The sequence below is a fragment of the Cricetulus griseus genome, chromosome 2 (genome assembly GCF_003668045.3).
Source record: "Cricetulus griseus strain 17A/GY chromosome 2, alternate assembly CriGri-PICRH-1.0, whole genome shotgun sequence".
Classification (NCBI taxonomy): Eukaryota; Metazoa; Chordata; class Mammalia; order Rodentia; family Cricetidae; genus Cricetulus; species Cricetulus griseus.
The window spans coordinates 38,968,677-38,992,822 of NC_048595.1; the positions used below are offsets into that span (position 1 = coordinate 38,968,677).

Consider the following 24,146-nt stretch of genomic DNA (forward strand, 5'->3'; position numbering starts at 1 on the left):
ATTCACCTTTTATCACTTCATCTTCTTAGTGCACCAACAACTACACATAATCATCTTTCATACACCAAGATATTGAGGGATAGAGACACTGAGAACATTGTCCAGAGGTTCATTGTTTTCAGAAACAGCACTAGCATTCATTCACACCCAGGGCTGTCTGTCTTTAGATCTCCTTCAGGAAGCACTGAAGCCACTCTCCTGGAGAGTGTGTTTAGGATGAATGGCTTTGGTTAGGTGGAGATGTACATTTCAGACATGGTTCTGTCCATCTTGTTCCATGTCTCTTAACAAGTGACTTTTCTCCTCTAATGCTTAACATTTGTTCATTGAAAGTTTGGACTAGTGATCTTTAAGGTGTTTTCAAGCTCTGAAATGTTATGCTGTTTAGGAAGAACCTTAAAGATGCTCCTGTCTTCCTTCCTACCTCAGCTCCTACCACCTTCTACACACACCCACACACCATCTTAAGAAGAGGTGCAGAAAGAATCTTTTTACTCTTTCCAGTTTGGAAAGAAGAATTTGTCAAGATCTAGATCCTCTGGGGCCCTCATTACTGTTGATTCACTCAGCATCACATACACACCCCACATTCCATGCCGCATCTTCATTGTTTTCATTGGGAAAATCTACCACACAATCTGAACAAGAGACACTTGCCTTTATCTTCCACAATTGACTCTTTTAAAATTCTACCTTACAGTTTCAGTTGCACTAAGTAATTCTATTCATTATAAAATTGGAGTAAATATCATGGAAATATTGAAATAAAATAATATTCTCACTAACACATTCATTTTAATTGTTTCTTTTCTTCTCAGTGGAGTGAGTGGGAGATAATCATTTCCATTTCAGTTACTTCTTTAAATTACTGGAGTTTTACAATGTGCTATTTGATGAGCTGAGGTTTTTTTTTTTTTTTGAGCTTTCTTTTCCTCTTCTTGTTCTATAATATTAAAGCAAAGCCTATTCCAGTTCAAGTGAAATCACTTTATTGTTTCTGATATACTTGATCACATGCCAAAGAGCAAATAATACTTTTTATGACCCATGCATCTTTATTAAGTTTGTTTCTCAAATTAAAGATCCTGGGAAGAGGCTGGAATGACAATAAGAGCAAACCTTCATGGACAGGCATGAAGCTTTAGAACTAATGCAGAATTTTGTGAAAAATAAGAGAAATTAACTGAAATCTGTTTTTCAGTGCTGGGGATTGGTGCAGGGCTTCTGCAAGGCTCTGTTAGCACTTTATCACTGAGCTCATGCTTTCCAGGCTAGAGTTCTGTCCCCAGATCAAGACAGTAATTCTTACAGTTTTAAGCTTTTGGTGAGTCACACAGCTTTAATTCTTTCTGTGAAACTTTAAGATGCCTGTTATTAGCTTTGTTTTATAACCAAGGAACCAGAGGCTCATGGAAATCATACAGGTTTTTCAGTTATTCAAAAATTAGTGGGTAGAACATGGTCTCAGATATTGGTTCTGAAAAAGAACATCAGACAAACAAAGGAAATGGCTAGGGAATTTCATCTCCTTCCCAATCTGCTATAAAACTATGCCTAATGGACCATTTTCTCTAATGACACCATCATTTCTCAAGAGAGGAGACCCCAAATCTGCTCAACAGACCCTACTTGACAGCCGCCAGATTTTGTGGTTGAATATAGGCTTACCAGCCAGCAAGATCTGTCTCAGATAGACCAGCAAGACTCTCTGAGAGAATGGAGACTGCAGAACTTGGATTAAGATATGAAAAAGAAATGTGTACAACTATATATAAAAAATGATGTGAACTCAGTTACTCAAAATTACATCTATCTACAGATATGCATGCATAAAATTCATCCCCCTCACATGTTCCTTGACTCCTCCTACTCTTTCTCTGGTACACACACACACACACACACACACACACACACACACACACACACACACACACACAGCAAAAATAAATAAGAATCAAAAAGAGATTTGATATTGGTGGGAATATAAATTTTGCAGCCACTTGGAAACATAATAGGATGATTCCTCAAAGGGAAACAGCACAATTGTATTCCCAAGATAAATAACTAGATATGTCCATATAAAAACTTGCATATATATATATATATATATATATATATATATATATATGTGTGTGTGTGTGTGTGTGTGTGTGTGTGTGTGTGTGTGTGTGTGCGTGTGTGTGTTTCTATCAACATCATTCCTACTTATCAACTGAATGTTACATGTATATAATAGAACATTACTCAGCCACTTTGAATCCTGTACTATCTTTAACCCTTTCACTGACATTCTGTATCATCTGTCATTGTGAGAAATGCAGTGTTTGATCTTAAAGTTACTGCTAAGATTTGTATTCTCCCTCCACAAAAGCAATGATTGCTAACAGCCACACTGACAGTTGAAAACACTATTCATGAATTAGAGCCAATGAAATCAATGACCAATGAGAATGACCTGGTCTAAAAAAATGTCAGATGGTGCTTGAAGAATGATGTGTGTGCTTGTCTCCTGGCCTCCACACACCCTCACCTACACACAAGGAACACATTATGCATGCATATTGCATGCAACCCTATGTAAGCATACCCAAAGGAGAAGAAGGAAGGGATTGCTGTTAAGAAGAATAAATTAAAATCATGGCTTCCTGATTTCCTTTGCCATCATCTGGTATATGTAGGCAATAGAAGTGTAGGCTTTCTACTTGTCCTTTGTTGAGTGGATACATTTTCGTTTGTTGTCTGGATGGATTAGGTCAGCCTTGTCTCAAGATCACATGTCCTACTGGACTGATTTCTGAGATCTTTTTACATAAGAACTGACTTTTGAGTGCATTCAAAAACAGTACTGTTCTTGTTGGCATTTCCATGCCACCAGCTATCTCAGCAGCCATTGCTGTGCACAACAGGCAAAAGGGAAGCCCAGGTGATATGTGTTGAATCATTTCTGAGGTTCTCAGAATCCTAGCTGATACTACTCTCCTCTTTACCTTTCTAAATCTTTGCTTCATAAACAGTGACAAACTCTTTTAGCAGTACTAGAAATAAGAAGTGAACCTCCCATATCTTTTCTAAGAATCAGAAGTCTGCAATGCTCCTTTGTCTTTTTAGGCAATAATACTTAATTTTGAAACTTGGTTTTATTGTTGTAAATTAATATTCTTGAGATGCAATTTAAATGAAAGCAAGAAGACAACCACAGGGATCATTTTATAATGCACACACTTGTCTTTTGTTTTCAGTCCCAGGGATGGAAAAGCTCAGCAGGATGTACTATTCGACCATAGAGTCTTACCTTCAGCCCTTGAGTGTCAATTCTCTCTCTCTCTCTCTCTCTCTCTCTCTCTCTCTCTCTCTCTCTCTCTCTCTCTCTCTTGAGACACAGTTTCTTTGTAGCCTTGGCTATACTGGAACTTGGTCTATATGTCAGACTAGCCTCAAACTCAAAGAGATCTGCCTGTCTCTGCCTTGCAATTGCTGAGATTAAAGGTATCAGTGACCATTGCACTGTTCAATGTCAATTCTTAATGATTTCTATATTACAGCTCTTATATAATACAAGCAGATGGCTACCATTTTAAATGAAGGACACATTTTTGAGAGTATGTAGCAGGAGCTTATATTCACTAACTTTGTAGATTTTAGCTTAAGAGATAATTATAAAAATTGATGCAACAAAGCTGAAATCTATATGATGTTATATCTTCTTTAAAATATGAAAATTCTAAATACCTAGGAATCAGGGTGTGATATTATAAATTGTGGGGCTGGATAAATGTCTCAATTGTTAAGAATACTTGCTATGCTATCATGATGACTAGGGTTCCAATCCCAGTACCTATATAACAAGCTAGTCATCCCACAAATGCTGTAACTAAAGCTCCAAGGAATCTGAAGTCCTTTCCGACATCTACCAGTGCACTGTTACCAGCATACCTTCATCCTATTAATCACCAATATATTCTCTATTCAGACAGACTGAGTCTTCTAAATTGGCAATAGCAATGTGATTTGTGTCTGCTGAGTTCCTAAGTTTCTATCCACTACTAGTAGAATCAAGTACAAAATCCCTAGATTCCCTTATGACACCTGTCTCGACTTAATTCTGACACAACTCTCCAAATATTGTCTCCTATTCTTTCATGTTTCAATATTGTTTTGCGATTTGAAAGACAATGTTATTTCTCATTTTAGGCTTTAAATAGATTCTATTATTTCATATAAATGTCTCTACCTACTACTTATATTTTAGCTCTCAGAATAAATGACACTTCCTGAGGAAGTATCTTTATTCTTGTAGTAGATTAACACTTTAAAAATCTTTATTTACATATGAGTGTGTGTTTGTGTGTGTGTGAGTCTGTGTGTGTGTGTAAAAGAGACAGACACACACACACAGGAAGGAGAGAGAGAGAGAGAGAGAGAGAGAGAGAGAGAGAGAGAGAGAAGAGAGAGAGAGAGTGAGATTGCATGGGAGCACAAACACGCCATGGTGTATGTGTGGTGCTATACATGTAAAGCCTGTCTGAAGATCAGAGAGATGAAGAGCAAAACCACAGCCACTAGCCTCTGAAAATCAGAGGGTAGAGCTTGCCACTAGCTAACCATAGAGGCCAGGCAATAGTGGTATATGCCTTTAATCCCAGCATTAGAGAGGTGGAGTCAAGAGATGAGATGGACAGGGAGAGAAAGGAATATAGACAGGAGCAAACAGGAACTCACTCTTTTTTTATGGCTGAAAAGTTGAGTAAGTAAGGTGGCTGTGGGTTTGCTCTTTCATCTCTCTGATCTTTAGACATATTTTATTTGTACAAACAATATATCACCACATGTGTGTTTGGAGGCCAAATGACAATTTTAAGGAATTGATTTTCTCCTTCCATTTAATGTGGGTTTCTGGGATTAAACTCAGATCACTGGGCTTTTGTAGGAAACTCTTTTACCTCTTAAAACATATTGTTGTCCCTAAATTTAAATCTTAAATGATACTTAGGCTGCTGCATAGTTTCTACAGCATACTTAATCTCCCATTATACTAGTTAAAATATTTTCTTAGAATTATAGTTTTAGTTTTTAGTTCAACAGACTATATATTATATTATACCCATTAACCAACATGCTTCAGTTCCTCACATAGCTACTGGTACATTATAACTATTCAGTAAGCAGTTATTAATAGGCAGACAGAAGAGAGGAAGAATAATGCTCATAAAACTAAGTATTAGGTAAACCAAGGGGAAATAAATAGGGAGTTTAAAATTTTGTTTTACTACCAAGACATTTTAGACTTTTAAATGTATTTATCCATCTATTTCACATTTGTTTTTATAACAGCATTAGCAAGTTGTATTATTATCATTATTTTATTACTATTTACAAATACATTTTAAAGGTAGCAGGCATGGTAAATTGTTACTTTGTTTGGTCCAGCCAACTTGTCCCAACTGTGTTTGAAAGGAGCAGTGTGGATTGAGGAAAGAAATATACAAGAAACAGAAGATAGAATCAGGATGGCATCCAATAAATACTGTGATTAGCCCCAAGTTTATTGCCCCAAGTTCTTATATCCCCAAATAAGGCAAAAGACTTCCTTACCATGATACAAGGAACAAACTAATGTAATTACCTCCTTAATTCCCAAAACATCAAATAACCACACCCAATACCAAATATCCTGTTTTTCAGATAAGACATTCATTATCCATACCTTATGTCAAATATTCTGTTGTCTAGGAAAGACATACAGTATCCACATCTTAGGCCAAACATCTTGTGGCTCAACCTTGAAGGAACAATAATAGGCTTGAGCTCTCTGACCTTAAGTCAAGACTGAATAGAGCCACGTCTATAGATCCCCACATTACATCTTCTTCTTGGAGCCCAATTATTTTTTTCATGTTCCATCCATAGATAATCCAGCTGAAATACCACCTTCGCCTTTGCCTATAGGGCTCTCCCTACAATACGAATTTGTTTCCCCTACTTAATCCACAGCATTCTTTATGTACTTCCTAATGTTTCCTAAGAGTATACCTATAAGCAATTCACAAAACCAAAAAATAAAATCAGATCAGGCTCATATTTATCATTACAAAATCTAGCACAGATTACACCAAAAATAAAATGTTAAGTAGAAATTACTTTTAAAGTTCATTCCAATCTTCTTAGTCTACTATATTCGAAAGGGAAATCAGAGAAGGTATTTCAGACCAACCAAAGACCATACGACAACATGCTTCTTTGTGCTCCTTGTGCTCCCTTCTCCCACCATCAGAATGTTTTGCATATGGTTGAAAAATTGCACTTAGGTTCATGAGCTTCTGGATGGCAACACCACTAACTACTTGTGTAAATATTTCTACTCTCAATTTCTGCAGATACAAATATACAGATCTCAGACATCTAGAAATGCCAGTTTCCAGCAGTGTTCACACATACTAAGCTTACGTTTGGCACTTTCTTTTTTTGTTTGTTTTGTTTTGTTTTTCAAGACAGGGTTTCTCTGTGGCTTTGGAGGCTGTCCTGGAATTATCTCTGTAGACCAGGCTGGTTTTGAACTCATAGAGATCTGCCTGCCTTTGCCTCTCGAGTGCTGGGATTAAAGGCATGTGCCACCACTGCCAGGCCTACTTTTGGCACTTTCAAGAATTATTGATGAATTGTTACTGAAAAATCCTAGTAGTAATCCTAGAAGACATTAACCATAATCATTAAGAGGGCTAGTGTAAGAACAGAATTAATTCTACTGCACTAAAACAGTCAAAGAATTTCCTATAGCCTCACCATTTGCCATTAAATTTTTACTTCATCTCCTTAAAACGGGAAAGCACTGAGTGATCATATATTTGCATAATGGCTTCTCAGATGTGACTTTTCTTCAATTACTTTCTATAACAAACAGATTTCCAGATTCTAGCTAAACCCCAAAGTCTTGGTATCACTTATAGGTCTGTATGAGGCACATCAAGAATATTTTACCTTGAAAAGCAAAGAAATACTATTTTTCAATATCTCCATAGATAAAAGTCCAGGTAACGTAAAGAATTTAACGTCTATCCTAAGGTAAGAGTTTTTCCAAAAATTCAAAATCTATTTGCAGAAAGAGAGAGAAAGAGAGAGAGAGAGAGAGAGAGAGAGAGAGAGAGAGAGAGAGAGAGAGACAATATATAGGGCATGTAGTAAAATGAAACAATTTTAGGTGTAAGACTTGAAATATGAGTAGTTGTAAGGAATGTGAAATAGAGAAAGGAACAGGAGGGAGAAAGAGGGGAGGGAAGAGAAAGAGAGAGGAGAGGGGAGAGAAAATTAGAGCAACCAAAGCTAACACTTGGAAATATAGAAAGCAATTATTGTTGCCACATAAGATCTTAACATACAACTTGGGGAAAATGCATGATGTTCTGTCTAAGGCTCCCATCAACACACATGCCTGCCTATATTATTGTGTTATTGGCCTGGATTAAGAGACTCAATTCATGCACTTTGTCCAGACCACATTGACAGAAAGACATCAAAAGTGCAGCTGTTTAATTGATTTCATGCAGTAAGCAAAAATCATGACCAGAGATATTTTTACCATTTAATAACAATTTTTATAACTGTTATCAAATGCCTGCATTTTTATAAACCTGAACTTCTCAAGCTAGCATTTATAGAAAATTGCCAAGCATCATTTGTAGTTAAAAAGCACAATTCAATATTTATGAAATGCTAGTTTTCTATAAATACAGACATTTGGAGACTATCATCTCTCTAGTCATTAAAATTTGAACAAGGATCAAAGCTAGAATAATATTAACAATTCCTTGCATTTGTATAGCATTTTACATATTATTAATAATAGATGACACTTATTGAGTGTGAAGCAAGTGCCAGGTGCTTTACATATAAATTCTCATAAGGTATTCAGTTCAGTGCCCAGAGCATTTGCTTAACACCTACTGTGCGACAGATGACTAATACATGGTTTCTGTCTTTAAAAACTCTCATTTTGTTAGTCTCAACAAATGTTGGTTTAATAAATAAAGGAATAGATGGAGGATAGGATGAAGCAGCTTCAAGGCCTTATAAGGCAATATATAAATAACTAGGTCCTCCCTAAGCTTTCATGGCTTTGAGAAAATACTCAATTTTCCCTAGCCTCAACTTTTTCATCTGCAATTTGTTAAATTTAAAAAAATATTTATTACAAAAGTGAAAATATTAACTACAGAATTAAAATGTTTGCAAAAGAATGAGGTCTCAACAAATGGTGTAGTTATTAGTATTACTATTAATATCATCATTATAATCCATCTCACTCTCACTTCTCTCCTCCTTAGTATAGTGATGGGACAAATAAAACTCTAACATCTATAAAACTACAATGTCTGTAGAAAATACCACCAAAGCATACACATGAAAGGAAGGAAGGAAGAAAGGAAGGAAGGAAGGAAGGAAGGAAGGTTGGTTGGAAGGAAGGAGCACAGAAATATATCCAGGTTGTCCAACCATTTTTGTGATATGACATTGTCATCTGCAAATGTATTGGACTGCATTCACAGCTATTCTGGGATTCATGTTGGCTACAGATTACATGCTGGGCTAAACTAGTTTCCAGTGTCTTCCTAGTTTACTGCACATCATCTATATTTAGAATAGATCAAAGGAAGAGGAGTGGATAGTTGTTCAATTTTAAATATATTTACAAAGATATATAATAAAATAAAATGAGACAATAATTTTACCAAACATCATAGTGTAACTTCTCTCATAAGCAAATCCATTTGTTGATTCTAGTAAATATGAGAACAAGTCTCTAACATGCTGAAAGAATAGTACATAGAGCTCAGATAGTAGCCATATAGAAACTCAAATTCGTATTTCTCAGCTATAGGAAAGTTGTGCCCCAACTCTGCAAAGGGTAAACCTTAGCAACAAGTCAAATTTTCTGGTCAGAAATGGATTACATCAAATGAGTCACTTACCATTTCGGTCTGCTGGTAGATTTCACCATAGGTGCCATCCCATCTCTATAAAGACTCTTGGTTTTACTGAAGTTAACAATATTGAAAATAACCCTCTGTAAAAGAAACAGAAACTTGTCAGAAGTCCCTGTTACACAAAATGCCACTTTTTGATAATTAAGACAGAAAATGATAAGCAAGGTTATAAGAAGCCACACAGACTAGCACTTCACAATGCAAAAGTGATCACTTATTGTGGACTTGTTTGTGCCAGGTAAGCTTACCAATCTTGTTCTTTTGGAATTCATTACCACAATTGACTTCATCTTAATTAGTTTTGGAAAGCCTGATATTTATTTCTAATGCTAACACTTTATAGTTTTGTGACCTTGTGCTATGAGTTGATAATTATTCCCATGTTGATAAATAGTAGTAATTGTACCTACATAGTGGGGGTTCTGATGGGAACTAAAGGAGTTTATGTTATGTTTAGACTCTCATTAGGTAATACAGGATTCTCTATAAAATTTAGCTACTAATTTTCCATCTTTCTCTAGAACAACCCAGAATTTGCCTGAAAATAATAATGTTTTTAGGTTAAGTAGACCTTTGATGTTCAATGAGACTTAAGATTCTCAATACAAAATGATGACAAAAATATTCTCCAGCTATTGGAAGCTCTTTGATTAGATTTAGAGATGTGTGCCCTCTTCTGTAAATCCTCTGTGCTGTCCTCTGTTATAGGCCTAGGGTGTGGGGCTCAGCATGTACTGTAGAACCAGAAGGTACTCCACTAAATTGTCTCCTCTTGACATTTTACCCATTACAATAGAGGAGTGGAGTGTTCTAGACACCTAAGGATTTTCCAGAGTGGTAGTGCTGATAAAAAAAATCATACCTTTATTTTAATAAACACATTTTTCATAAGGGAAGACAAGAATTATGAAAGAAAGATGAACAGGATTGAAAGACACCCAATGCCACTGATGTCTAAGACTAGTGCTCATGCAATTAGAGTAGATGGCAGAAAGAAAAAGGTTCTGAGATATCACTTTTGCCAAGCCTTTCACTACACTTACAGCAAAAGAGATAAAATATAAAAAAATCATGGGTTACATTATTCAATAATTATTTACATGAGATGTGTTATATAGATTTTACATAAAAGAACTTAATATTCATCCATAACTATAATTAAAACATATATTTCTCCATTTTCCAGATATGGAAACTAAACATCTGAGAGGTGATTTCACTTTCAAAAAGTCATACAATTAGTAGATGACAGTATTGATATTTGAAACAAGTGGATAAAAATGATAAGACAGCCATGATCTTATCCTTGAGTAGTTTCTTACTGAGAGTCTAAGATAATATAACCCTTAGTATATCAGTTTTTAATAATGGGAAAAAAGAATTATGATGGAAAGTTTTAAGCTTTAAAGTTTTATTTTATTAAAAAAACAAGATCATGACAACTTCATCTTCCCTTGTATTTGGAACTATCACAAATATTTTATTCCATGAAATAAGTTCTCAGGAATAACTTGTGTTTTCTTTTCTTCTCAGAGACGCAGCCACTAACCCCAACTCCAGGCATTTCAGACCTCTCTTCTGTTATTACATGAAGTCATCAAGAATGTCCAAGGCTGCTCTATTATTAATAACTTAGACTTGCTGGTTGTCAGTTCAATTACTTTTCCCAAGGTCTTGGCTACTATCTGATTTAAGAAAATCAATATCAAGGGGACAAATGGCCTTTGAACCTCACAAGGCATAATCCTCTCTTTTCTTTTGAGATTTCAAGTGTCAAATCCATTTCCAGTGAACTTAGAATCTGTATTGTATATGCAGGAACTAGATTGTCAATAAAGGGAAAAAGCTAATAAAGAAATGATACAAACAGACAAAGTGAAATAAAAGGGTGGAAAGTAAGTGGGATTTTTATTAATTATTAACATTTCACTATTAGAAAACATCTCAAGTGTTTTTAAATATTTTATTTTACTTAGGTATTACATCCTTAAACAAAAGTTGTATATTTTAACTCACTTTTACATAGGAGGAAAATTAAATTATACCTTGTAATAGCCAGGTATATTGCCTTCATCCCATGAAAAAAACCTCTAAACTAGTAACTGGTGGAATTAGGACTTAAGCTTTAGGTTGCTGTGTTTGTAAAGGCCCATACACCTAATTCTCTCTCCATCCACTTGCAAGAAACTACTTCCTGCCCATCCTAAAAGGCAGCAATTGGTGATAAGAATTAAATAGTCAAGATAAAAAATCTTATATTAAAAAGAAAACTTAACTAATGATCCTTAGTACTCACTATGCACTTAATTTCCAGTTAATCATTTCATTCACATTATTCTACCTTATAAAAGTTTTGAGAACTGTAGACCCTTAGACTCCAACCCCAGAGACTGAAATTTGAGCCATTTCTCATTTGCTTTGAGAGTAATTAACTTTATAAGACAGAAGCCGTTTGTTGTTTCTCATTGTTATATTCTGACTATCAACTGTACCCCGCAGACTGGTACATTGGGGGATTCTTTGCTAGCTGGTGGGCTTTGGTGGAGTGGCTGTATTGAAAAGACGATGACCTAGTCAGTGGATAAGCCCTTAATGCATTCCAATATGATAACACTTTAAAAGTGGTAGGGAGGTGGAAGTGGAGCTTAGCTGGAGTGAGTGGGACACTGGGGGATTTCCACAGAAAGATGTATCTTATCCCTGGCCCTTTCATAATCTGTATATCCTATAAGGCAAAAAGTGGCCAGTCTCTTCTAATATGGTTTCTCTTGGCCTTCTTGCTGTGCCTCACCTTAGGCTCAAAGGGACAGGATGAAGGGCACATGGACTGATAACAACACAACTAAGAGGAACAATCAGCCAAAAAATAAATACCTGAATGAGACTGCATAGGGATTTAGATTATGAAACTCTGGTATACAACAAGCTATTTAAAGTGACTAATTACCTAAATGAATGTTTTAAACACAAGAGAGTACCACCACCAACAATAAAACCTTACTCACTATCCTTAAATGCAGTTGAATTTAAATATTCCTCTCACAGGTTAAAATGCATAATGGATGTTACTGCAAGAATAATCAATAAGCTATAAGAAAGAGCTGAAGAAATCCAGAATTAAGCACATGAAATAATATATAAGATATTAACAAGACATAAAGAGAAAAGAAATAAAACTCTAAATGCATATTATTAAAAATTGTCTACAAAGAGAAACAATAAAGTGGCAAGGGCAAAATGAAAGAGAAAAACAGCTGAGTATAAGCTCAGGGTTGTGAAAGACACAACTATTCAGATTTGGAGATTATAAGACCAGCCAAAGTAGGCTTCTTGAAAAACATATAATAAAAAATAAAGACAACAGTTTAAACACAAACCAGAGAAGATGCATGAGACCAGAAAACCACTAATTGACTATCACTTCTAAATAAGGGCAAAATCCTCTTTTAGGAAAACTTAACACAAATATTTAACTTCTAATCTAGTTGTTCAGCTCTCTGGCCCACATCCTTGCTTGTTAAGTGTTCTCTTTCTCCTCCTTATTCCTGTTTTGGGGGTTTATTTTTATTTAAAAAGTGTGTGTGTGTGTGTGTGTGTGTGTGTGTGTGTGTGTGTGTGTGTGTGTGTGTGTGTGTACACCGATGAATGCAGGTACCTGCAGAGGACAGAAGAGGGTGTCAGATCCCAAAGATTTGGAGTTGTGAGCATACTCACATCATGGGTTCTCGGAATTCAACTGGAGTTCTCTGGAAAAGCAGTATGCATTCCTAACTGCTGAACTTCCTCTCCAGATCCAAAGTGTTCTTTTTCTTAATAAACTGTCTCTAATGCTACCAATAGTCACAGGTTCCTGGCCAAAGTAAGACCTTATTCTGGGAAACAAGAACCTAGAAATTCCAGTTGTCACCCAGGGTCTTCTACCTGCCCATGATATTCTCTGTCTGTGTCTGTGTCTGTGTCTGTGTCTGTGTCTGTGTCTGTGTCTGTGTCTGTGTCTGTGTCTGTGTCTGTGTCTGTGTCTGTGTCTGTCTGTCTCTCTCTCTCTCTCTCTCTCTCTCTCTCTCTCTCTCTCTCTCTCTCTCTCTCTCTCTCTCTGTGTGTGTGACAAAATTGACCATACCAAAGTAAAAACCAACAAACCCACAGCACTCAAAATAGTAACTTGTTGAGCATACATGCAAATATTCAGAAACCTATAGATGATTCAAATCTCATAACTGATACAATTAATCAAATATAATTTACAAATACTTATCAATAAACACATAAAAAGGGAATGTGAAACTTTTCAAGTAAATAAAGGATACCAATACAAAAAGTAAGGTGCTATGTAGTCAACATACAAAGAAACGAAGAGAAAACCCTGGATGCATGTGGTACCTCTGAAAACAGGAATTCTATGCAGGGTGTTGCCAAAAGTATTATTAAGAGAAATTAAACTAATTAACCATCTCACATCAAGTCCCAAGGATTACCTTTACTCCATGTGGATGTGGCCAGATTTAGAGGGCCACATGCTGAAGAGGCTGAAGTAGAGGGAGATTCTGGATTCAGAGATGGCAGATACAGCTGAGCTGCCAGGCATGGTTGTAAGACTTAAGCTCTATCAGGAAGTTAGAGGATTCTTGTCTGGCATCACTAACTCCCAAAGGTAAATATTTCCAAATATAAGCCAGACACTACCCCAATGAAATGCCACTTTGTTAAGAGCAAAATGTAGGAGGCAAAGAAAGCCCTAAGTAAGTGAAGTCTCGAGTAAACATGCCATTTTGACATGAGTATGGACCTAATGAAGACTCTGAGACCAATTGGCCCATGATAAATTGACAATGTGGGCCAGGCACAAGAGGGATGGCAAAGCCTTCCTTGGGAGTCTGGGCATGAATGCTTGTGAAACATTGATCAGGGTTTGCAAAGAATAGCAGCTACAGCTCCCTCCTCCCTGATGTTTATATCACCTATCAAGCCTAGGATGCTGGATAACCTCCCACCCCCTACCCAGTGCTGTATCTAGCAAACATGCTGAGGTTCCAGGTTGCACGACTATGGGTTAGAGAAGCCTACATTATCCCAGTGTGTGTGTGTGTGTGTGTGTGTGTGTGTGTGTGTGTGTGTGTGTGTGTGTGTGTGTATTCCCTTTACTCACTTCATTGTGGCCCCAGCCAGGCTCACTGAACTCAAGCCATGTAGAACATACAGCAGTAAAAGATACACAATAGAAGCACAGACCACGGTGATTAAAAATAAGAACTTGAAGAAACAGTTGATTTGTACTGGGTTCACGGAAAGATAATGTAACAGAAATACAATCAGATATTATATGGCAGGAGGTTAGTTGCAAAAGAAAAATATACTGAGAGTTTGAGGGAGAATTATCTAGCAGCAGAAATATTAAGGAATGAAATAATATATAGCAAATGGTCAGTAAGTCCTATCTAAAATGAAGAGGAATAGATAGTAAAATGTAGAATGGAGATTTTTATTTAGACATATACAAATGATAACAGAAAACAGTCAAATAAATCAAAGTGATTTCTGGTATCACAGGGGCCAAATCCTGATTGCCTTCTTTTTGTGAATAAAGTCGTGCTCATTCATGAGGGTTGGCTATGCAGCTTTCACAACATTGGCAGCAGAGCTGAACAGTTTTCAGAAATTTAATAGCTCTCAAAGTCTAAATCATTTACTCTCTTATTCTTTATAGAAGCAATTTTTAGATCCTTGCTTTAAAGAGCTAAAACCAAAAGTGAGGGCAAGAGCAGAGGAATATTTGGGGGAGGCATTTGTAGTAGTAGTACTTGACTTCTAAAATTATGTTAATGGTTTGTGAAATGAAAGAAAATTAAAAAGGTATAAATTTATTCAATTCACTGTGAAGCAAAACCAGGCGAGACCTTCTAGAGAATAAAACAAGTGTAGCTCAGACTCAACTATAAGCTGTGGCTGAAAATTTTTAAATATTACCTATTTCTAAATGTAACCCAGCAGTAAACTTCCATACTGACAAAATAATATAATATAATTATCTGACACATCCTATGAATATAAATATAAGTCAAAATTTTAAAAACCTATTGTATTAGTTACCATGCTAATAAACTAAATAAGAAATACTAAATTATCCACAAATACAAGTAAGAAAAGGCTACTGATATATTTAGTATCCATTCAAATATTTACATATTCTTTGCAAAGTAGAAATTTATAGCAACCATATTTATTGAAGAAATATAAACAATTACTTTTATAGTTAGGAAATAAAAATGTCAATAACGTTGCTTCTATTAAAAATCATCTTACAAATTCTAGTGCAGTGTATTTTAAAAGGTTTCCCAGAGAGATGACTCAATAGTAATGAGACCTGCAGCCAAATCAGAGACCTGAGTTGGATCACCAGAGAAAACTCCAGCAAGTTATCCTCCTCTACACACACACACACACACAGAGAGAGAGAGAGAGAGAGAGAGAGAGAGAGAGAGAGAGAGAGAGAGAGAGAGAGACTCATGAGCACACACACACTCATATACACACTCACACATACACTCACACTCAACACCCACACCCACACAGACCCCCCAAACAATTAGATAGATAGATAGATAGATAGATAGATAGATAGATAGATAAAATTTAACATAAAATTAAAAACTTAACAGGAGGGTTACAGGGTAATATTTTTTAGAGTTACTTATGTATGTGCATGATTATGTATCTGAGTATAGGAGCCTGTGGAGGTCAGAAAAGTGTCAAATCATCTGCAACTGGGGTTGCAAGTGGTTGTGTGCTGTGGAATAATCCTTCTGTATGCTGTGAATAGGTATTACTATTATTGGTTAATTAAAAAAAGCTGATTGATTGGTCTACAGTAAGGCAGAATAAGGCTAGGAGGGAGAGCCACACTGAAAATGCTGGGGGGAAGAAGGGCAGGGTCAAAGAGACGCAAGCAAGCTGCCCAGGAAGCAAGGCATACTAGGGGACAGGTAAAGCCATGAGCCATGTGGTAATACATAGATTAATAGAAATGGGGTAATTTAAACATAAGAGCTAGTTAGTAATAACCCTGAGCTTTTGGCTGAGCATTTGTAATTAACATAAGCCTCTGTGTGTTTATTTGGGACCAGGCAGGCAGGACAGGAAACCTTCTGACTACATTTGGAACACATCATGTGTGTGCTGGAACCTGAACCCTTGTCCTTTGCAGAAACATTACTGCTGTAAACCACCCAGCCATACCTCCAGACCAAGAATTAGGAAAAAAAACTTAAAGTTCATTTTTCACAATTATGTGAAAGAATATATAAAATGAAAGGGAAAATGAAAAAAAAGTTTATAAAAAAAGAATCAAGTGTGGTAACACACATCTGTAATCACATTATTCAGAAGGTAGAGGCAAGAGCATCAGCAGTTCAAGGTTATGTTAAATTATATAGTGAATTTGAGACTAGCCTGGCCTACATGAGACTCTTTTCAAAATAAGAAAAAAAGGAAAGGAGGATGAACAGCAGGAGGAGGAAGTGGAGGAGGAAGAGTAGGAAATGAGGTGGGAGTCTAGGAAGAATAATGGATTGCAAAACACCATATAAATTCCATTAATAACTCTAAAGCTGAAACAATGTTTTAAAAGATATAGACCATACAAATTAGGAATTAAAACCCTAATAGAAGTAAACAAATTATAATGAGAAGTTATTAAAATAAAAACACATGTCAATGAATTTCCAAAATTAGAAGGAAAGAGCAAATGCCCATTGAGACAAAAATGTTCATTACTAAAGCTGACAGAAGATCCACCAAACAACCATAGTTTAATTAGATAAATGAAGACAATTAAGTATATTAACAACTTACTTATATAGAATATTCAAAGTGTAGCAAGTTTCACTAGAGAATTTGTTCAATGATGTGACAAAGACAAGACATCAACATTGCATAGCATGCTCTTGATACTTGAAAGTGAGAAAACATCTTTTACTCTGTGCTGTATAACCACATAACTTTGACAATGAAATCTGTAAGGGGAAAGTCACCCTCTTTCACAAAAAAAGTGCACCAAATTGGTGACTTGTATCCCCTGGAGGTGGTGATGATAAATCATAATAAAATTAAAACACTCTAGGAATTAAATGCTTTAAAACTCTTAAGTGAATCATAATAAAGAATTTACCACAACTGTCAAACTGGACCCTCATGTTCCCCTCCTCCCTCCCTTTCTCCCTTCCTTATTCTCCTAACTCCCCACCATGCTCCCAATTTACTCAGGAGATTGTGTCCCTTCCCCTTCTCAGGGTGGGGGTGTCCATGTATGTCTCTCTTAGAGTCCTCCTTGTTGCCTGGTTTCTCTGGATTGTGGACTGTAGGCTGGTTATCCTTTGCTCTATGTCTAATATCCACTTATGAGTGAGGACATATCATGTTTGTCTTTCTGTGTCTGGGTTACCTCACTCAGGATAATTTCTTCTAGTTCCATCCATTTGCCTACGAATTTCAAGATGTCATTTTTCTTCCTATGAGTAGTACCACATTTTCTTTACCCATTCTTTGGTTGAGGGGCACCTAGGTTGCTTCCAGGTTCTGGCTATTACAAATAATGCTGCTATGAAGAGTTGAACAGATGTCCTTGTTGTATGAATGTGCATCATTTGGGTATATGCCTAAGAGTTGAATTGCTGGATCTTGAGGCCCATTCCATATGGAGGGATACTCTCTCAGCCTAGATACATGGGAGAGAGCCTAGGTCTTGCCCCAAAGGATGTGACAGACTTTGATGATCCCCCATGGGAGGCTTCACTCTCCCTGAGGCGTGGATGGGGGTGGGAAGGAGGGGTGGGGGGGAATTGGAGGATAGGAGGGAGAAGGAACTGGGATTAGTATGTAAAATAAGATTGTTTTTAATTTAAATAAAATTAATTTAAAAAAAGAATTTACCTCAAATGTAAATAAAAGCATTTGATAAAATGTAGTGCTCTTGAATTATAATTACTCCAGAAAATTGATTATAAGAACGTTCTTTTTCTGATAAAGGTTATCTGCCTTCAGAAAATGTTTTAAAATGCAATCATAATATCATAATTAATCATAAAATCATAGCATTTTTATTAAGAATAAAAAGAGTGAAAACTATTACTACTGTCACTCCTATTTAATATTTTTTACCCACAGCAACAAATCAATGAAAATAAGTGCAAAGAATGGAGTTATAAAGACAAAAATAAAACATTCTATATATACTGCCAAAATAATTTTGCATGAAGGATATCCCTAGAGTCTTCTAACTATTAGAATACATTGATGCAAAGTCAATATTTAAAAATTCATTATGTGTTTAATACAATCAAAAATATTAAAAATCTAGGTATTTTATATTTAGAAGTGTTCAAAAATAGTAAATACCTATATATAAGTGGAACCAAAAGTACAAAACCTTTAAACACAAAACTATAAAACATTAAGTCCAAAAAAGTAACAAATAAGCGGAATAACCTATTATTGTCATTTATCTATTGGTTAAAATTAATTGTTAGACTCAATGCAATTCATCAAAATCCCAGCACATGTGTGTGTGTATGTGTGTTTGTGTGTGTATGAATAAAGTTTGATGCCATTATGTCATTCACATGGAGCTGCAGAAAGCAAAAATTAGCAACTTGGAGAGACATTTGATAATAAACAATAAGTGTATTTTGAATTAAAAATTGTGGCTTACCTTATTTATTCATTAGGATGATGTGGTTTTATGGTCTATAGAGACAAACCAATAAATCAAATTAAAGTATCTAAGGACAGGTTCACTGTATACCAGACAAAATATTATTGGTGAATATAGGAAAAGTTGACTACCAGTGAAGGATGATGAGCCAATGGAGACACTCATGAAGACAAAAATGCTAAATTCCACAGTGAAGTGTAATCCTTATCTCTTATCAGGGAAACTTCTCCATGCAACAGATAGAGGCCATTACAGAAAACCACAACGAATCAAAATGCAGAGTTTAGGAGCCCAATCCCATTGGATACACCTACAAAACACTCCTGCACCTAATGTTCAGGAAACTTTCTGGAAGAGGGTGTAAAAAAGAGTATAAGAGCCATAAGATCAGGGGATTTGATGTGAGATTGTGTCTCCAAGTGATGTCAGAAGGTACACCCATACAGTCTCACCAACATGACTTTCAAAACACAAACTGAACAAGGAGAACAGTAGTCTTGCCAAAGTGGATAAAGAGTAATACACCTCTACTGTATCCAAAGAACTACAGGCAACTAAGGAATGCTGAGAATGAGAGAAATAGTCTTCCCCAGGGAAGAGCACTTGAATTGGTTATCCAATACAAATTGTTAGCCCTGAAAACATACATACAAATAACATTATACAGACTCACCTGGTTATATTTAGAAATACATATGTATACATATACAAATATGCACATAATAAAAACATCATGAATTTAAAAGAAGAGGGATATGGGAGGGCTCAGAGGGAGGAAAGGAAATGGATAGATGTTATAATTATATTCTATTCTCAATTATTTAAAAAAATGCTAAGTCACTGTCTTTTGCAGATTTACCAAATTGTTGGCTTAAAGGAACTGGAATAAGATGTAACTAGACTTGCTTTAAAAAAATGGAAAGGTCTCAAATATGTGGATATATGATCATCCTATTAACAGTTGAGGAAAGATAAACTAAGAAATAAATTCACTCCTTACCTTTGAAATTAGCAAAAGAATAGTAAATTTAAAAATATCAAGCAAGAATAATTATGTAGAAAAAAGTGTGGTTCTGAATATTGATGATAAATATGCAAAATAAAATAATCTCTTTAAAAGGAAACTTGGCAATAAAGATGAAGGTATTTAGAACTGTGACCCTGTAACTATGTATGCTACTAAGACATATTTATACTTTGCATAAGGAGACACACAGGAGATAGGCACTGTAGTCCATTTGTTTATGAGAGTAAACAACTAAACCACTTAACTCAGGAGAGCGGATAAATTTTGTTTCATTGGCAAAACAGAACACCAGTCTCCATTTAACATGAATACTCTAGAGGGACAATTATCCCAAATTGTGTTTAATGAAAAGGCAAAGCAAGCATCATAACACAGAATGATAGCATTTTCAGTGTAACATATGTATAAAAAGTTATAAAATCACATGTGACAAACCACTGATTTCAGATTCATGGTTGATTCTGGGAGAGCATAAAAAAAAGGGTTTTTATGATGCAGAGTTATATTTACCGAAGTCAATAAAAGAAAGCAAGATGTGAAGGCTGACAAGAGTTTGACTACTTTACAGATATTTATGTTTTCCTAATAGAAAATGTAAATGCTTACTGTTAATTTCACTGGAAATGTTAGTATAAAGTGTGAACTTCACAATGCATCTTTTTCAAATGTTCAGTATACTGTTTTCTTAAATAAGTGATTCCTGTCTTTTATAATTTTAAATGATATTTTTATAAATAACATTTCATATGCTAAGTTTCTTATTCCTGAACTTCTATTATGGTTTCACAGATCTGTACTTTTATTGTGGGGACAGTCCACCATTGCATTCATAACTATACTTCAGCGATAGGAAATCTCTAGTTGATACTATCTTGCAGTTGTAAATTGTTTAACTGACACCCAGTGAAACTTCCTGTACTATTCTATTTCATTATTCATTGTTATACTTTATTAGTACCTTTAAAATTGTTAGATTATATGCTTCCTTGATATTTTTCATGTTTTTTCTTTTTTTAATAATTTTAAAATAATTTAATGTGGATATTCACTATTACTGTGTACACATAAATTTTAAAATGAATTTGATTGTTTAGGTTAGTCACAAGTAGTTTTCATATGAATAATGCCAGTAACTCCTTTTGAAACAACTAATTCTTACTACCTTATTGTGGTGACAGAGCAAGGAATAACATAATAGAAGCTGGCTGTGTGGAGTAATTACATGATATAACCATATAACCAGCTTAGTATGGGCTTCAAAGGATTACATATGGTAAATTTGCATAGAGGCAATATAGGTAAATGTTGATTAAAATCTAGACCTCTGTTTATTCAACTCATTGGCACCCTTCCTTTCAAGCCATGCTCTAGTTTTTATATTGCCTGCTCTGAAACAAACCTGATTTCCTGCATTCTGAAACGAAATATAGGGAGTTCCAAGCCTATCTCTCACTGTATGACTTTGACCGTGATTTGTCATCTTTCTGAACCTGTTTTCCTTACCTGTAAAAAGAGATGACATGTCTATATGGTTAAAGTCAGGAATAAATTAGAAACAACATATAGATATACCTATGTTCATCTCTATGTATAAGGATAAACAAATGTATGTACACTTGTTTGTTAAAATAAATGTGCACATAAGTTTAAGGAGCTATATATAAATATCATATATGCATAGTTAAGCACCTATCCCATCTATGCCATCACCCAAATTTTAAAAATATACTAAGGAGCCAGGCAGTGGCACACACCTTTAATCCCAGCACTTGGGAGGCAGAGGCAGGCAGCTCTCTCAGAGTCTGAGCCAGCCTGGTCTACAAGAGCTAGTTCCAGGACAGACTCCAAAGCTACAGAGAAACCCTGTCTAGGAAAACAAAACACAACAAAACAAAAAATGCTAAGGAATCTTGTGATTAAACATACCTAAAGTCTGAAGTAAAACTGTAAAATTAATCAGTTATTTCAAAGTAACTAATGTCTATTAGAGGAGTCACAGGGAACTAACAAAGCTTACTTATGAGTTATGCCTATGTCTTGCCACTGGCAATTGTCAAAATCTTCACACAGATACTGGGGTCTGACATAGGCAAGAAAGAACTGGCTTACTTACTGCACATTAGAGAAGTCTTCTCTCTCACAGCACTGTGAGAAGGCAGCATATGCGACAGAAGAGAAACACAACAAAACATTCTCATCAAAGGAAGTTTAGCATATCAAACAAGAGCACTACCAAAAGGACAGAAACAAAATAAGATCTTTCAAGGAGACCCTTTCTTCTTTCTATTCAAAATGAGTATCTAGGAACACTCAGACCCCTCCCCCAAATTCCTTTCTTCCTTTCAGATTGACAGCATTTCTTAGTGAGTTTTGTTCTAAGTTTTCATTCATTTATTCAAGAAAATGTGTATCCAATCACTTCATTGAATAAACAAGTATGACATTCCTACTCTGCATCAGCTGTGATTATAGATATAAATAAGAATGGTCCCCTGGCCCTTAGGCAAGGCTGCAAATCACCCCCCACACACACCAATGTGAAAGATGAGTTAATATTACAGTCAAAGTAATGGAAAAAAGTTATGTCAGGGAGGGAGTCAAGTCAGGGTGTTATTATGTAAAAAGGCAGGGCTTGAACATACTTGAACATAATATTCCTGCCTCAATCTCCTTGGTGTTGGGATTATAAGTGCATGCCACCACACAAGCTTACAAAGTAGAATCTTTACTGAGGAACAAGGACTTACCAGATAGAAAAGAAAGTATGTAAGACATTTCTTCGACATGAACAAAACCAAGTCATTTCTGGAATTAGTTACTTACTGTGTCTAGAAGGAAGTATTGCCTGAATTCTCTGGATAGTATAAGAGATGAGACCTGGGCATTAAGTTGTGTAGCAGCCATGGCAAGAAATTTTTACTTTCTCTGAAAGCAGTGTGAAGAGACTATTGAATTTTTTTCTCTACTACAGATGTGAAAAGTTCAAATCTATATTTTAGAAAAGGAATCTAAAATTACACTGAATGAAGTACACCAGTGTCTGGAGAATAACATGAGTACAGATGCTACTCTTACATAGTCTCCTGGATAATATACACAGGTAAACAGATCATTTTAAATCTAGTCTCATCAATGCAAAAACAACTCAGGAATTCCTTGGGGCCGACATATAGTACACAGAGGAGAGTGGTCACATATGCTTGTATGTGAAGGACAATAGTTTCTTTTGAGACAGTTCATAAATAAAACATACTGTTCTGAGTCAAGACACTTAGGATACCATACTATAATACATTTCCCCTGCTAATGTTGCTGTGTTTGATCTGTTAACAGACCGAGATCAAAGTCATGTCTTTTACATTTTTGGTTTGTTGGTTTATTTTGTTTTTTAGAGACAAGGTTTCTCTGTAGCTTTAGAGCATATTCTGGAACTCGATCTGTAGACAAGGCTGGCTCAGACTCATAGAGATCTGCCTGCCTCTGCCTCCCGAGTGTTGGGATTAAAGGTGTGCACCACCACCACCCAGCTGATGTCTTTCACTTCTTTTGAGTGACAAATTAAATATATTTTGATCGATATATTAAATAAAACTCATGTTTCAGACAACTTCTGTTCTCCTGCCTCCCCTGGTGATGGCACGGTCAAGGAGAATAAATAGACACAGCCTATAGGATGCAATCCTAGGCCAATTTCTAACCCAATAGGACAGTGGGTATTTGCCTATTTAATCTGTTTCACATGCATGGATGTGTTATACACATAACATGACAGTAGCTAAACAGACTGTCTTGTTAAATAATAAACTATTCATCATTTAGGAGCCAAGGAATATTGGTGCCTCTCAATTCTCAAACCTGGATAAATAGGCTTGCAAATTTTGGTAAAACCAAATCCCCACCCCCACAGCCACATCACATTCATTACTTTATAAGTTTCACTTTTTAATTTCTCTTGATGAAGCTATCACACCTCTGTATGGTTCCACAGTGCTACTCACTTCTGACCTCATTGGGCTTGAACTTCTACTTACTTTATTATTATTTTACCATGATTCGAAGGATAAAGTAATGTCTAGGATAGGCTCTCTCCTAAATGATATGATTATCTATTTTCTTACAAATGCTACAATTAATATTCTTAGAATTAAAAATGTTTGCAGTTTTCATTCCTAGTTTTATATTTTAAAATATGTATATACTATTTTGTATATATGCATGTGCCCACATGAGTTTATATGTACCACATGTGTACAGATGCAGAGGCCAGAAGAGTCCTCACTGGAAGTTCATGACCTCTCAGGTTTGAGTCCTGGTAACTGAGCCTGATCCTCTCTAAGAACAGTTAAGTGCTTTTAACCACTAAGCTGTCTCTCCAGCCCCATATCTATATTCTCACTACTGGTTTTACTATTCCCCATACCAAGGATGAGTGAGC

The 24,146-nt window shown here is 35.7% G+C and overlaps 1 protein-coding gene across 1 annotated transcript in view; it reads right to left on the reverse strand.

Annotated features, from left to right (window-relative positions):
* The window catches only part of Agbl4 (ATP/GTP binding protein like 4), a 1,036,629-nt gene that overhangs the window by 637,583 nt on the left and 374,900 nt on the right, over positions 1-24,146 (reverse strand). The window contains exon 5 of the mRNA XM_035438666.1: positions 8,964-9,058. Within this exon, the coding sequence (XP_035294557.1) occupies positions 8,964-9,058 (95 nt within the window). The remainder of the gene's footprint in view (positions 1-8,963; positions 9,059-24,146) is intronic.